General features: G+C 36.4%; 1 protein-coding gene across 1 annotated transcript; it reads right to left on the bottom strand.

The window, feature by feature from the left end:
- Positions 1-1,287: 1,287 nt before the first annotated feature.
- Positions 1,288-2,378, bottom strand: LOC125255528 (aerolysin-like protein). The gene has a single exon (XM_048170844.1). The coding sequence runs from the start codon at positions 2,376-2,378 to the stop codon at positions 1,431-1,433; it is 948 nt and encodes a 315-aa protein (XP_048026801.1). The 3' UTR covers positions 1,288-1,430.
- Between the last annotated feature and the right edge of the window lie 13,982 nt (positions 2,379-16,360).

Here is a 16,360-nt window from a genome sequence, read left to right as displayed (position 1 = left end):
CACGTTAAGCTTTTTCCTTGAAAATAAAACACAGTTATGAAGAAAACGCTCTTAATGCATTAAGACTCTGATATTAAATGACCAATAAAGATATGCAGCCAGGTCAGGCCGAAGGCAACGCGCTTTCAATGTACGCATTGCTTTCAATGAGAATTGAGAAATATTTCATGTTAAACCTCCACTGAGGCAAAGGGCATGGGAATTTTGTCTTCATAAAAATTTCATATTGGGGTATAATTTTGTCATCATAACAAATGTTGGTATATTTTCAATTTGAATAGCACACCTATAAAGTGACTCCTAATCCCAAACTATTTCTCAATATAAAATAATAAAAAACAGCCAGCATGCCAGCAGCGGATGGGCTGCGGTTCGACACCGACTCGGAGCAGGGTGGTTAGGACTGGAGTGTGAGTTTTGGAGGCAGAGCAATGAGGAGAGGAGTGGTTTTGTTTGGGTTGATTTCAAATATCAACAATGTCCAACAGTGTTGTTAGAAGAGAAAAAAAAACATACCCAACCTTTAACTGATCCAAATATTCATAATTAATCATAACAAGTTATGATTAATTATTAATGTTTTTTCTTTGAGCTAATTTGCTACACTGCTTTTTTTGCTGCACAAGTCCTCAAATATCTATGGAAGATTGTTTTATAAAACTTAAAAAGATAATTGACTTTTTTTATTGGAATTGTGAATTTCTGTCACAATTCTAACTTTTTTCCTCTTAATTTTGAGTTTTTATCTCCCAATTGCTCAAAACTTAAGGCCCTGTCCACACGGAGACACGTTTCTGTGTATACGCACTTCGTCCAGACAGATCCAACATTTTCAGAAGATGAAACCACTATTTTTTGAAACCGGGTTTCAAAGTGGATAAATTTGCATTTTTGGACAACCTGAATCGCTTCTTTTCAGAAATGTGGCTTTATATCACTACATTATCAAATCAAATAGAAATAGCACATTAAAGTTACAACTACATGATGTAACCACCTTTTGTGTGTATGTACAGGTCTGAATCCAGGAATATTTTTGCTCATGTGGCCGAAAAGTCCACTCAACAGAGATAAGTTTTGCACAGCAAGGAAATATTTCCAGGAAACATTGCTTGTAACACATGGTTTATTTAATCATTTTATTTTTAATTAAATCTCATTTAAAAAACATTATTACAGAAGCTGTTTCTAGAGTTTATTTTAAAGTGATTACACAAAGTATCAATCTTATATGATACCAATACACAAATATTCATATATACTATTTGAAAACAGCAACTGTTGTGTGTATACACGCACACACACAGGGGAAACACCCAACCACCAAATAACACTGAACAATTTGGCCTAAATGTAAAACAACTGATACATGATTGACAAAATTAGAAGTAATCAAAGAACTTGTGTTACATGTGCAATCTGTCTTAACATTACAGAGGAGATTCCTTAGTCTCCACTTTGATATCAGTGTAATTGACGCCTTTGTAGGTGCCCTCGGTTTTGTACTTTAACATACTGCCATTCGTGCAGGTGATCTGCATTGTGCCAGTGTAAGGCAGGTCAAAATTGGCTCTTGCAATGGTGATTGAAACATCCACCTGCGTCCCTGGTGGCACATCGATATTAGTAGACAGAGTTTCGGTTCTCTCTTCTGTGTACTCCTGACTGTAAGTGCTTTCAAGTCCAACACTAACACTGAATCCTGCTGTTTCTTCTGCAACCATTGGAATCCCAGCCTTCACTTCCACACTAAATGTTGCTGTCAAACTTGCACTCACAGACCATGAAGATTTGTTGGTTATTTTCTTTGAGGTTTCAATTTTTTGTTCTTGAGTGATGGAGGAGTCATTTCTGAAAGTGAGGGATTCGATTGATTCTACTTCCACCTGTTCTTTTAGTTGATGGATAGTGGGATAGTTGACATCGGTGAGAATTACTGATTGAACTTCATTGAGAAACATGAATCCCATGCAGTCGATGTCAGCACCAGCTCTTCCTACAACTCCCAAACAATATCCAGAGCCGACATCAATGGGATATTCTGTTTTTAAACCCCATTTCGTCATCTTTGCAAAGAATGATCCCCCAAGAGTGGTTGTGAATTTGATAGCTCCAAGACGTGTTCCTGCTCCGTTCCCCCACAAGGACAGTGAGGTGAAACACTCACCAGGCTTGAACTTGTACTCTTGAGGATCTCCAGCTGGATGTCCAAAAGTTTCAACTCTCCCATCTGAAAGCCAAACCTTGACAGCCTTCACCTGCCATTCTCCAACCCAAACCCAGATCTTCTCTAAACTGGCACCGTCGTTCTCACCAGTAAATGAAAATGGATGACCTCCTTGTCCACCAATTAGCTCTAGAGTTGTTGGGTAGGGCATCTTTGAATGAAATTGATCTGAAAATAATAAACACAGATCAGAATTAGCATTAGCTATATACTTTCTTGCAGTGTTTCCCACCCCAGATTCTGGAGACACAACAACTGTACATGTTAGATTACTTTTTTTAACTGACCCATCCATTTGGGGTCTTCAGGTCTCTACTAATGAGCTGATGAATTGAATCAGGTGTGTCTGGATAGGCAATCATGCAAAATGTGCAGTTCCCTTTCAGTCAGTAACATTCAATGTCACATCAGTAGTTGCCCCCCCATAATTTTTCCCGTTGTGAGCCGTCAGCTCGTCCACTACAATTTGAAGCGGTTAAGGCCCGGGTATATTTCATTTCCTGGATACCGCTCCGTCACTCCGTCTCGCGCACAGTTGAGCGTGAGCCTTACAAAGATACTCTTTTGCCCGTGAGCGTGCAAAGACAGTCACAAAAAAACCCGGCCACTATTCAGACAGTGTTGGATAAAACAGTTTAACGCTTTGATGCCGTGCCTGAACACCGTTTATCCCTTCACAGTGCCGTAGCCTATATTGGCGGGGCACGCAGGGCTATTAAATTATTATTCTTATTATTATGCTACTTTTATTATTAAAATAATATTGTAATTCATTAGCCTCGCAATATCATGGCGCATATCACTGCAACCGATGCGCTGACTGTGAGTGACGATAATAAAAGATTAGTTGGATACTCATTTAAAAAACAACTTGTTTAACACGAGATATTTTCGTATAATTCCATTTTATTTTTTTTCCTCACTATGGACCTCAAGAGAAATATCAAGAAATAAATTAACAGTCTCTAAGACGATATGCGCCGTTAACGCCTGCAACAGATGGCAAAAGCTCAGTCAGTTTTTACTTTCAGTTTCTGTAGCAGCTGCGGCTCTGTATGGGCAGGTGGGGCAGAGCCTCACCAAAAATATTCATCCTAAAATAGAGGCCTACCTCTATGTACACTGAATTATTAATAAATTATAAATGTGTTCAGCATTCTGCAACAAATATTTTTCAGATTTGCTAGACTATTTTAAGTCGTAAAGTTATCAGGGTATATTAAAATGTAGCGCATGGATTCGGCAAGCATGTATTCATAATACTAAGCGGGGCAGCCGGTCTCAGAGCTCTTCCCAGCTCTACAGCGCCACACAACTTTCCTATGTAAATCTGTGGTGTAAAATGGAACTGCAGCACCCTCTCATAGAGAGCCATTGTGGCAGATTTCTGGCTGCCCCGCTTATTTCCACGTTAAACACACCTCACGTACACCTCGCTCCAGACCAAGACGATATCAGTCCGCTTCAGATATGTGTCTGCATCAGGTCAGTAACTGTTTGACATGTCTGTTCTTCCTATGTGGAGTAGCGTATCTTTAATTTAAACGTGCTCATGTTAATAGCTTTTATAGTGGTTCTGTTGTTTGTTTGTTCTGAAAATAGACATGACTTTTTTCCTCACTCGAATTCCTACATAACTATTCTAAAACAAAATTCGGAAGCAAAAATACTACAATTCTAAGATTCTGTGTGTTGTGTACTAAAGTCTGTCAATCATCATTAGAGCGCCACCCTCAGGCTGAATAACGCAAAGACATTCGAATTCTGCCTAAAGTGTGTCTGATGTGTTCAGCGATTAGAATAAAGCTTTCAAAATGGTTATCATAAACTAGCGCTAAGACCCAGAATCTGCCCAACCTAAATTTATGGCAAGGAGCCGCTACTGTTCTCTAGTGAGACTTAACCCGCATAAATCTCACGCAAAGTTTTGCACATTGTTTGTGTGATATCAACTGGCTCGCCTTCATGGTTTAAAATGGTTATATTTTTAAAATTGCGACGTGACATTTTTCTTAATTACCAGTTGCTCGCAAAATGATGGACACTGATACAGATATCGTCCGCGTCATTTCCCGTGATAATAAAATTAAGTGAATTATTAAATAAATGAGTAATATCATTAAATAAAAGAACAAGCAAACTTAAACTTCTACAATAATTTGCTGATGCAGGTACAAAAAAAGACATTTACCTGCAAAAAAAAAAAAAAAAAAAAAAATCTTGCCCCCCCTAACTCGAGAGTCAAATGTCGCCCATGATTGCAACATTAAGGTCTCCTATTAATCACAATAAGCTCTGTATTTTGTTACTTTTGATAAGAAACAAAGTGTCATCCTTCAAATTCTGTCCACAAAATCATGAAATTCAAACAGAAAATGCCATCTTGATGCACTTTGATGTGGCGTGACAGTTCTCTGCATAGGCCCTTTAGTTCAACCAGCAGCGCGGAGCGCGAGTGAGCGTGATCATCTCTTCCTCATTAAAGGTGCCCAAGAACGTTCTTTCACAAGATGTAATATAAGTCTAGGTGTCTCCTGAATGTGTCTGTGAAGTTTCAGCTCAAAATACCCCATAGATTTTTTTAAATTAATTTTTTAACTGCCTATTTGGGCATCATTAACAATGCACTGATTTACACTCAGCGCCGCCCCTTTAAGACGCGAGCTTCCTGCCACACGAGCTGTCGACTATATTACAGTGCATTTACAAAGTTCACACAGCTAATATAACCCTCAAATGGATCTTTACAAGATGTTCGTCATGCATGCTGCATGCATGCTTCGAATTATGTGAGTAAAGTATTTATTTGGATGTTAACGTTTTATTCCGAGTGAATTTGAGGCTGTGATCCGTGGCTAAAGGCTAATGCTACACTGTTGGAGAGAGTTATACAGAATGAAGTTGTGTTTATGCATTATACAGACTGCAAGTGTTTAAAAATGAAAATAGCGACGGCTCTTGTCTCCATGAATACAGTAAGAAGTGATGGTAACTTTAACCTCATTTAACAGTACATTAGCAACATGCTAACGAAACATTTAGAAAGACAATTTACAAATATCAGTAAAAATATCATGCTATCATGGATTATGTCAGTTATTATTGCTCCATCTGCCATTTTTCGCTGTTGTTCTTGCTTACCTAGTCTGATGATTCGGCTGTGTGCAGCTCCAGACGTTAATACTGGCTGCCCTTGTGTAATCCCTTGAACATGGGCTGGCATATGCAAATATTGGGGGTGTACATATTAATGATCCCAACTGTTACGTAACAGTCGTGTTATGTTGAGATTCACCTGTTCTTCGGAGGTCTTTTAAACAAATGAGATTTATATAAGGAGGAAACAATGGTGTTTGAGACTCACTGTATGTCATTTCCATGTACTGAGCTCTTGTTATTTAACTATGCTGAGGTAAATTCAATTTTTGAATCTAGGGCACCTTTAACACAAGTTACAGAATAGCCTAAACATGAATGAACATTTGAAGGTATGTTGAAAGACACAGTACAACTTACTGAGTCTTATCTCTTGTAATCGTAATCGCTCGATCAGTGTTTCTACAGTGGAACATCAATAAAACAGCTTGTAAACAATAGCCAATGTCACGTAGCATTTACCTCACAAAAGCCATAGTCCACAGCTTGTTAGTTCGCCAGAGAAATGAACTCTTTGGCTTCATATATGCACTATATTAGCCAATATATTCATTATATTTTACTTAATCTGTTAGTGATGTCTTGATAATTTAAAGGTGCCCTAGATCAAAAATTTAATTTACCTCGGCATAGTACATGGAAATGACATACAGTGAGTCTCAAACTCCATTGTTTCCTCCTTCTTATATAAATCTCATTTGTTTAAAAGACCTCAGAAGAACAGGCGAATCTCAACATAACACCGACTGTTACGTAACAGTCAGGATCATTAATATGTACGACCCCAATATTTGCATATGCCAGCTCATGTTCCAAACATTATGAAAGGCATTACACAAGGGCAGCCAGTATTAACGTCTGGATCTGTGCAGAGCTGAATCAACAGACTAGGTAAGCAAGCAAGGATATGACATGATCTGAACTGACATGATCGGAACTGACATGATCCATGATAATATGATATTTTTAGTGATATTTGTAAATTGTCTTTCTAAATGTTTCGTTAGTATGTTGCTAATGTACTGTTAAATGTGGTTAAAGTTACCATCGTTTCTTACTGTATTGACGGAGACAAGAGCAGTCACTATTTTCATTTTTAAACACTTGCAGTCTGTATAATTCATAAACACAACTTCATTCTTTATAAATCTCTCCAACAGTGTGTAATGTTAGCTTTAGCCACAGAGCACCATCAAATTCATTCAGAATCAAATGTAAACATCCAAATAAACACTGTACTTACGCGATTAGACATGTTGCATGACGAACACTTTGTAAAGATCCATTTTGAGGTTTATATTAGCTGTTCGAACTTTTTTCACACCCTGAATCGGCTCATTTCTAATTACGCCCCAAAATAGGAAGTGAACAAAATTAATTAAAAAAAATCTATGGGGTATTTTGAGCTGAAACTTCACAGACACATTCAGGGGACACCTTAGACTTATATTACATCTTTTGAAAAAAAGTTCTAGGGCACCTTTAAATTGTATGTTTAAATGTATGTTTTTTTGCCGATTCCGATTTTCTAAGAACTAATTGACAGCACAAACAAAAATCTACTTTTCTTCAACGTAAAGTTTTATTTTTCTTTAAAAAAAAAAAACACTTAGTAAAACGTCAATAATAAAATAAACAAATTGCAAACAACAGGAAAACTATGAAACTAAGTTTTTCAGGTTAAGTAGGTTTTAATTCAGGTAAGTAAATAATATAAAATAACACTGGATAGTCTTCATTGCAAAAATTAAATACAGATTAATGCTTACAATTAAAGTTATACAACTTTTTCAATCAAGAGCAGAAAGTAATTTTCTTGGTTTAAATAATTTTTCGCAGGCACTTTAATAATAACAATTCTATTAATACATTTAATATATTATATAATATATGAATTATTATCATGGTTATTAAATGTTTTATTTATACCAAACAATAGTATGTATTATTACAATATAAGACATATTTTAATGTGATAATTACGGTGACGCAATGCTGCCACATACATAATATTTTTTCCACTCAATTATGTCGTACTAATGAGATGCGTCATTAAAACGAGTTATGTCGTTAAACTACATCTTTTCTCGTAAAAACGAGATGTCATAAAAATGAGATATGTCATTAAAACGACATCTTTTGTATGTGACGTGTGCGAAAAATACCCTTATCTGATCTATAAATGAGCTCCTATAGCCTAGATCAGTTTATCAATTCAATTCACATTTATCTGTATAGCGCTTTTCACAATACATAGGCCTATAGTTTTAGAGCAGCTTTATAGGAAATGCATGTCAACATTACAATTTGGAGTAATCTGTTATCAAAAGTGACTGTACAAGTTATGTAATTTCAGAAATGTATAGGCTATAGTTAATATATTAATTTAAACAATGTATAAAGGTAGACACAATGAGCGATGTCCAGAAAAATGTGTAGCTTATATTAAATGCTGTACTAATAAAGCATACTACACAGAAAAATTTGTTCATCCAGAATTTGATCTTTTAACAGCCTATCACTTAGTAGGGTACATTAAGCGACGTTAAGCTTTTTCTTTATAACGGTTTTCTATAAGAGAAAGACAAATAACGTAGGCTAATTAAACAAATTGTGTTCATATTCTGGGCTCATCTGCTTTGCTGTACATAGTATGGTTTATTAGTATGATGTTTACTGAGTTTGGTCTTTTATGTCACTGTCTTAAGCTATACATTACACAAGCATTAAGCTATAAACATGTATATGCTATTAGGTTATTTCCACAACAAATCCTTAATGGTATTCAATACAAAACAAGACTGAAAAATGTATAAAATAATCATAAACAAATTATAGTGGCATTCATTACAAACAATATTTATTTAAAAGCCTAAAAAAATGTATTTAAACCAAAACTGTTGCATTCTCATTCAGCTCAAATCCAATTGTTTCTATTAGCACTTGGACGTTAAAATATATTTACGCCTATTATGTTGTTAAACAATGCTTTCATGTCCCAAAACAGCATCCTTCACATGTGCAAAACATGTTTGGAGCAGGGTCAATTATTTCAATATTAGGGGGGCTTAGCCCCAAATGAGGGATTTAAAAAGGTTAGACCGATATCTATTTAATAACTGTTTGTATACATGAACAATACATAGGCCTATATTAAGTCAATCCCTATTGATTTTATTTCTAATCATTCTAAATAACCAGCTAATATTCATGAAATATTCATTAAGAATATCAACAAACTTTAGGCTATTTTAGGCTGTATTTCTCTAGATTGGCAATATGTGGCTAACATTTTCTTTTTAATATTTTTTCCAATACATGTAATCTTTTAAACACTTATTTTTTTAACTGCATTTGTGCAGTAAAATTAACTTGAAAGAATATTATAACAAAATTTAGCCTCCTCAGGTTAAAGTGAAAATAATCTAGTGCAAGTATATAACAATTAGTTCAAACTTTGACCTGTGGAGGGCAGTAATACACTTAGCAGTGTCTACACTGCTGGAATTCAAATAGAGAAGAAGAAGAGAGATAGTTAGGACGAGCATTTATGGTTAAAACGTATATCATTTTTAATTTCTTTTAGAAAATGAGCAATGGTTTCTCTAGATAAGACTCTAATTCCGTCTTCGATCGTGTAGAACGCTTTGAAGCTGCACTGAAACTGTAATTGTGACCTTCAACCGTTTTATCAGGAAATTTTCATTTGAAAGTGAACTAATCCACTGACATAATTGAGTGGAAAAAATATTATGTATGAGGCAGCAATGCGCCACCATATATATATATATATATATATATATATATATGTGTGTGTGTGTGTGTGTGTGTGTATGTGTGTGTGTGTATATATATATATATATATATATATATGTTTGTTTATGTATCCATGTCTTTTTAGATAACTGGGATCAATCTCAGACAAAATAATTTGCCAGATCTATGGAAACCCTACTAAGGTTGTTCCAAGTCACAGTTCTCATGCAATATGGGGAGGAAGAAATCTTATTGAAGATGAAAAGCATGAAATGGTGCAATGTTGTGCAAAAGGCATGAAAACAACTAATATTGTGTGAAACTGAATGGAGATTGAATTATCATAAGATTTGTGAGTGATTTAGAGCACAGCAGAACTCGGTCAGATAAAGGCTTATTGAGGAAAGTTCCTGTCAAAAAAAATTAATTGTATTAAAAGGGCAGCTATAAAAAAGCCAGTGTTGAGCAGCAAACAGGTATTTGAAGCTGCTGGTGTCTCTGGAGTCTCAAGAAGCTCTCCATGCAGGCTGGCAGTTGTGCGTAAAGATGCATTTCAGCCATCACTAACCAAACCTCACAAAGAGAAACATTTACAGTGGGTTTAGAAATACATGAAGACTCATTTTTAAATAGTTTTATTCACTGACTAATGCTGTACTACAATGGATGGTCTAAATGCATAGATTTCTGGATGGTTGGTGAATGGCCACCACGTTCCAACAAGACTGCGACGTCAGCAAGGAGCTGGTGGGTGATGATTTGGGCTGTAATAATGCGAAGTGAGATGGAGGGTATTAAAATGACTTTTGCAAGATATGTGGAGTTCATAACTGGCCATTTTCAGCTATGGTATAAAAAGGAGGATAGTGCATATTACAATGCACTATTTGTACAATGCGTTATCCCATGCTGCAAAAAAACACCACAGCAATAAAACTGTTTGAAAATGTATTTCTACACCCACTGTAAATGTTTCTCTTTGTGAGGTTTGGTTAGTGGTGTCTAAAATGCATCTTTACGCACAACTGCCAGCCTGCATGGAGAGCTTCTTGAGACTCCAGAGACACCAGCAGCTTCAAATACCTGTTTGCTGCTCAACACTGGCTTTTTTTATAGCTGCCCTTTTAATACAATAATTTTTTTGACAGGAACTTTCATTAATAAGCCTTTATCTGACCGAGTTCTGCTGTGCTCTAAATCACTCACAAATCTTATAATAATTTGATAATCTCCATTCAGTTTCACACAATATTAGTTGTTTTCATGCCTTTTGCACAACATTGCACCATTTCATGCTTTTCATCTTCAGAAAGATCTTTCTTCCTCCCCATATTGCATGAGAACTGTGACTTGCTTAATAATGTGGAACAACCTCTAAGTAGGGTTTCCATAGATCTGGCAAATTATTTTGTCTTAGATTGATACCAGTTATCTAAAAAGACATGGATAAATAAACAAACAAACATTTCCTTAGAAAAACTAAAATCTGAATGTTTATTTTACAGAAATCTTACTGATATGTCACTTGCATAATAATTTGGAACGCAGTGTGTGTATATATATATATACACAGATTTCACGTCTGTTTAAAAATACAACCTATAGATTATTTGATTTTTAATAATGAAAATGTGTGTGAAATGTTTTGATGTGAAATATTCACAGCTTAAATATACGACCTTGTTGAATTTCAGCCCACATAAATGCAAGCCCTATAAATACAATGCATTAAAATGCAATTAGTTGCAAAAACTTTTGTCATTACTATACTTACATATGATTCACTTGTCTGTTGCCAGGCTATCAGTTCTGTAGCTGGCCAAGTGCGCTATTTGAGTGAAATAAAGTGAATAATAGAGTAGTAGAAATATCCGATCATCCTCCGTAACACTGTCGCTATATTTATATTTCATACCATCTGTAAATTCTTGTTATAAAGGCAATGACAGGCACATTTGTATAACATTGTGTTGTTATCATGCTGTTTACCCAATGGTGGAAAAGCGGCTATCGTTGTGTAGTCCTGTGGTAGTTGCTTGCGACCCAATCTCCTGGCACTGCATATCTATAGCACAAGTTCCTGCTTTCATTTAGGGTGCTCTTCATATGCAGAAATCACCATTAATGTGCATCCAATACACAATATTCAGTTAAATTTCATTTGAGTTTTCTTTAAATCAATAGTAAGTGGAATTATTTGGCTTTTAGTGTTCTTGTTATTATGGGAAAATTATACTGGGAAAATTTATATTTTATCAAATATTTTGTACTCTAAATTTGCTATCAGATGAAAGTTATGTCTAATAAAGTTGAGTTCTAAATTTGAAGTTTAGGAGATTTTGTTTAGGCGCTGTACCAAAAATAGCCACCGGGTGTCACTGACATTTTATTGAATCTTTTTATGCATTTTTATGCAAATAAAATGAGCACCAAGCGGCCTGCCGGTGACACTTAAGGGGTTAATAAATTAATATTTTAATTAAGGATGACCAAAAAAAGTGCGGAATTAAGAAATCATCATATTAACATATATTATACTATTAGGCCTATTTTACATCGTGCCTATAGAGAGCATTTTTATGAAGTTTATCAACAAATGTTTTAAGAATGCATAAGAACATAAAATAATAAAGGCTTAGAAGAATTTTTTTTTTAGCCTTTTAAGACCATTCACTGATCATGTCTTTTTTGCTTAATATTTTATTATTATTATTATTATTATTATTATTATTTATTATTATATATTGACCCATATAGGCAATTACTTACTAGCTCAATTAAATAGCATAATGTGTATAAATAAGTATATACCAGAATTTTAAATTCCCATAAGTTTCCCACAAGAGCACCTTCAGAAATAGTCATAAAGCTTTATTGCCATGACTGTCCGGCATTTACTGTATTTACAAAACATAGTTTATATGGTAACACAAAATGTGATTTGGGTAAAGAGATAATGAGATCAAATGGAAAATAAAGTAAATATATAGAAACATTAAGCAAAAATAAAAGAGCCTACATATCAGTAAATGGATTTTAAAGACTTTGGAATGAGATTTTTGTGTGTGTGGCTTAAAGGGTTAGTTCACCCAAAAATGAAAATTCTGTCATTTATTTCTCACCGTCATGTCGTTCCACACCCGTAAGACCTTCGTTAATCTTCAGAACACAAATTAGTATATTTTAGTTTAATCCGATGGCTCCGTGAGGCCTGCATAGACAGCAATGACATTTCCTCTCTGAAGATCCATAAAGGTACTAAAAACATATTTAAATCGGTTCATGTGAGTACAGTGGTTCAATATTAATAAGCGACTAGAATATTTTTGGTGCGCCAAAAAAACAAAATAACGACTTATTTAGTGATGGCCAATTTCAAAACACTTCTTCAGGAAGCATCGGAGCATAAATGAATCAGTGTGTCGAATCATGATTCAGATCGCGTGTCAAACTGCCAACGGCTGAAATCACGTGACTTTGGCGCTCCGAACAGCAGATTCGACACACTGATTCATTTATGATCCGATGCTTCCTGAAGCAGTGTTTTGAAATTGGCCATCACTAAATAAGTCGTTATTTTGTTTTTTGCCACTCCAAAAATATTCTCATCGCTTTATAATGTTAATATTGAACCACTGTACTCACATGAACCGATTTAAATATGTTTTTAGTACATTAATAATTCTTGAGAGAGGAAATGTCATTGCTCCCTATGGAGGCCTCACTGAGCCATTGGATTTCAACTAAAATATCTTAATCTGTGTTCCGAAGATTAATGAAGGTCTTACGGGTGTGGAACGGCATGAGGGTGAGTAATAAATGACAGAATTTTCATTTTTGGGAGAACTAACCCTTTAAATATTTTTTAACATAACCTATTAATAATAACAAATTTCAAAAAGACTTTAAATATTTTTCCTATTTAAAACTTGACTCTTCTTCAGTTACATTGTGTACTAAGAACGACGGAAAATGAACTCAACTGTTTAACTCTAAAGGAGTAGGAAAATAAGCCTATTTTCAAAAAAAGTGGAGTGTTCCTTTAATTTGTGCCTTTAGCCCCTTTGTACCCTATGCGGTGCCAGAAAATCGTGTTGGATAATCTCATGCAGTTTCAGAAACTGTTAGCTACATCTTAAATCAAGTGCCTGTGAGAGAAAGCGTACTTACATGGATGACTGCAGTCTGAACTTCTTCTCAAGAGCAGCTGGTCTGGTTGAAGCTGGAAAAGTGAGATGTGTTTGGTCAGGCTGCTGCTTAAATAGAGCTCCAAAAGAGGACAGGCAGTACCTAAAACACACCCTGAGTAAGTGAAATCAGCTCCAACCACCTCTTGCAAATATGCAAATTCAGTATTACATTATTATAAGGATGTGTACAGAGTATAAACTAACATATACACAATTTAGCTCAAAATTACTTAAGGTTTCAATTTCCTTTGACTATGACACAGGAAAAAAAAAATATTGCTCAAAAAGAAAAGATAACCAGTCCGTTCTCATGTGTGGAAATCAAAAAAGCTAGATCAACCAAATAGCCAAAATTGTCTGCCCACTGAAAAACATACAATTAGACCAAAGCAAGGGTCTATCACTAAAAATACTTTAATTTAACATCTGTAAAGTGAAAAAGAGTCGCCGTTTCAGCTCATGCTTTCTTCAGTGCTCATGGAACAAAAAGCAACACCAATCTACTATAGTCACAATTACAAATTACCAGCTGTGCTTAATCAATAGGTTGAAGGTGATTACAAAAAATAAAAAATAAGGGGAAAATAAAATAAATAACATATCCCCTACTGGATTTAATGAAGAGATGGATCTTGCCTGTTTCTAGCATTTTTTTTCTAGTCATTTAATTTTCTTCCTTGTCATTTATTTTATTTGTTAATTCCCCCTTAGTATTTCTTATATTTTTTATTTTGTTCCCCTCATCATTTTTTCCCCCATTGCCATTTATTTTATAAAAAATTTGTTTTTTTCCTTTTCCCTTTTATTTATTTTATTTTTCCTTTCTTTTTCTTTTTTTTTTACCTATTTATTAAAGGGATAGTTCAACCCAAAAATGAAAATTCTGGTCTTTACTCAATTTGAGCTATATATATATATATTCTACAAGCTAGCTAAAGCTGGCAAATTGATCTTATTCGCTGTAATTTACAACTATTTTCCCGCTGACGAGTTGTTTATTCAGAAGAAGTGTGCAGAAAGAAGCCCCTCTCATGACGCTGTTGTGAAGTGAATTTGACGTGCGAATGAAGCGAGTAAACTCAAAATGTTCAACTAGATGCGAATTTGACACGCGATTTGCGTTCGGTGTGAACGCAGCATAAGTATTTAAAATGTTGCTTCGTCTGGCGACACCACCAGTGCAGCAATCAGCTGTTTGACTTTAGGTACACCCCGCACTCCAATGGACTTCGCTTCAGCCATTGAGACCTGTGAGCAGTCTTGGAATGCCTTTTAGCCATAACTGGTCCTTTGAGGGCACTCCAAAATTCTGCTGTTTAGTCCTTACATGAAGGCATAGCAAAAGAATCCTTAAGTGAAGGTCTTCGGAGAAACACACTAGACTGAACAGGATGTGCAGGGCAGTCGCTTTTGCGCTCTTTGCCACAAAGTCAGATCTGCTTGCAAAACACTAGCGTTAGCGTTGTCCCACCAAATGCAACTGTCTCTGCAACATAGGCGGTTGTGGCGAGAGGGCGTGGTTCAGTGAAGTCTGCAGCGGGAGAGAGAGTCGGGAGACGAGCAGTGAGTGAGTGGGTTAAACGCAAATGACGGACACCTGTCTCTTCTTCAGAAGTCGAGTAATGAATTGCTACAGTACCTCATGGGCCACTGCTCCCGGGGCCATCCGCAGGCTTCGGCTGTTTTCTCAAAAAGACCTAGGAAGGCCTCTGGGTCATCGTGTGGCCCCATTTTGTTGAGTGGCAGGTGGCTTGGCACAGCCGGCTGCACGGTGGTCTCCGTACGAACCTCCCAGTCGATCCAGCTCCGGAACCTCTCGCGGTCCTCCTGCTGGGCTTGCAGGATGGCTTGGAAATGCCATTCCTGGTCGTTGTGCAAGTCCAGCAGGGCCTGGTGTTGTTCTTGATGTAGAACCGCAAGGGACGAGATGACGTCCGCAAATGGCGTGGAGGACGGCGTCTGCATGGCGGCGGCTCACCTTCTTCCTTCCCGGGTTTCAGCACCAGTGTAGCAAAGTTCGTAGATAAGGAAGGAAGAGGACGGGGTCGGCATGACTGCTGACTGATTCTTTATTGCAATATTCACTCTTTAACACAGTTCATTGTGCACAAGCACTCAAAGTAACAACATAAATAGATCACTTTTCACTCCAGAATCAGATCTTCAAGATCCAGCGTAGATCGTCAGTCAGCAGTCCTTCTCTCTCTCCCACACTCCTGTTTCTCCTGGCATTATATACTCTCTCCATGCCAATTATTGAAACAAGAAACAGGTGTTCATCATTTGCGTTTAACCCACTCACTCACCGCTCGTCTCCCGACTCTCTCTCCCGCTGCAAACTTCGCTGAACCACGCCCCCCTCGCCACAGCAGTAAACTACAATGCAGGCACGGGTTCGCAAGTGCTTACTTCAGATGCTGATGCCCAGGCATATTGCGCAGAGATCATGCCTGTCATCAGGAAGAAGCTCATTAGGGCAGAGCTTGCAATGTAATGGGAATGCAGCAGAAATGTTATAAGCCATTTGAACTGTGTTAAATAGTTACCCTCTGGATATAACCAAGAGGAGTGATAGTAAATTATTCTCCTACCTCTGGATGAACCGCAAGGAAGAGAAAAATTATGAATTCGGTTTCCAAATTTAAATAAGGACCGTCAAGCAGATTGTGCAAGCAAATACAACGCAAAACAGTGACAAAATTCGCTCAAAAACTAATCAACAGCATGATGACAAGCCTCCGGCTACAATCGTGAGGTAACTGACACAAAATGCCCCCAAACAGCTCCAAAACGAGCAACTGCACTGTCACGGTGGAAATGTCCAACGGAAATGGGCTTAACAGCAGATTGGAGATTATGAATCAGCACTCTACTGCTTTTCCTGCAGTTCCCGGATCTGAAATATTGAATTTTATGTTGAATTTGAACCACTGAATTTGTGGAAGCGAATTTGTAAAGTGAAATAAAATGGAACATCTTGTATATTATTAACTGCTGCTTTTTCTTTATATTATTTTTTTATTGTATGCAA

This window comes from Megalobrama amblycephala, linkage group LG20, assembly GCF_018812025.1.
Source record: "Megalobrama amblycephala isolate DHTTF-2021 linkage group LG20, ASM1881202v1, whole genome shotgun sequence".
NCBI classification, from domain to species: Eukaryota; Metazoa; Chordata; class Actinopteri; order Cypriniformes; family Xenocyprididae; genus Megalobrama; species Megalobrama amblycephala.
The sequence above is the reverse complement of the archived record's forward strand: the minus strand, read 5'-3'. Positions and strand labels throughout refer to the sequence as shown.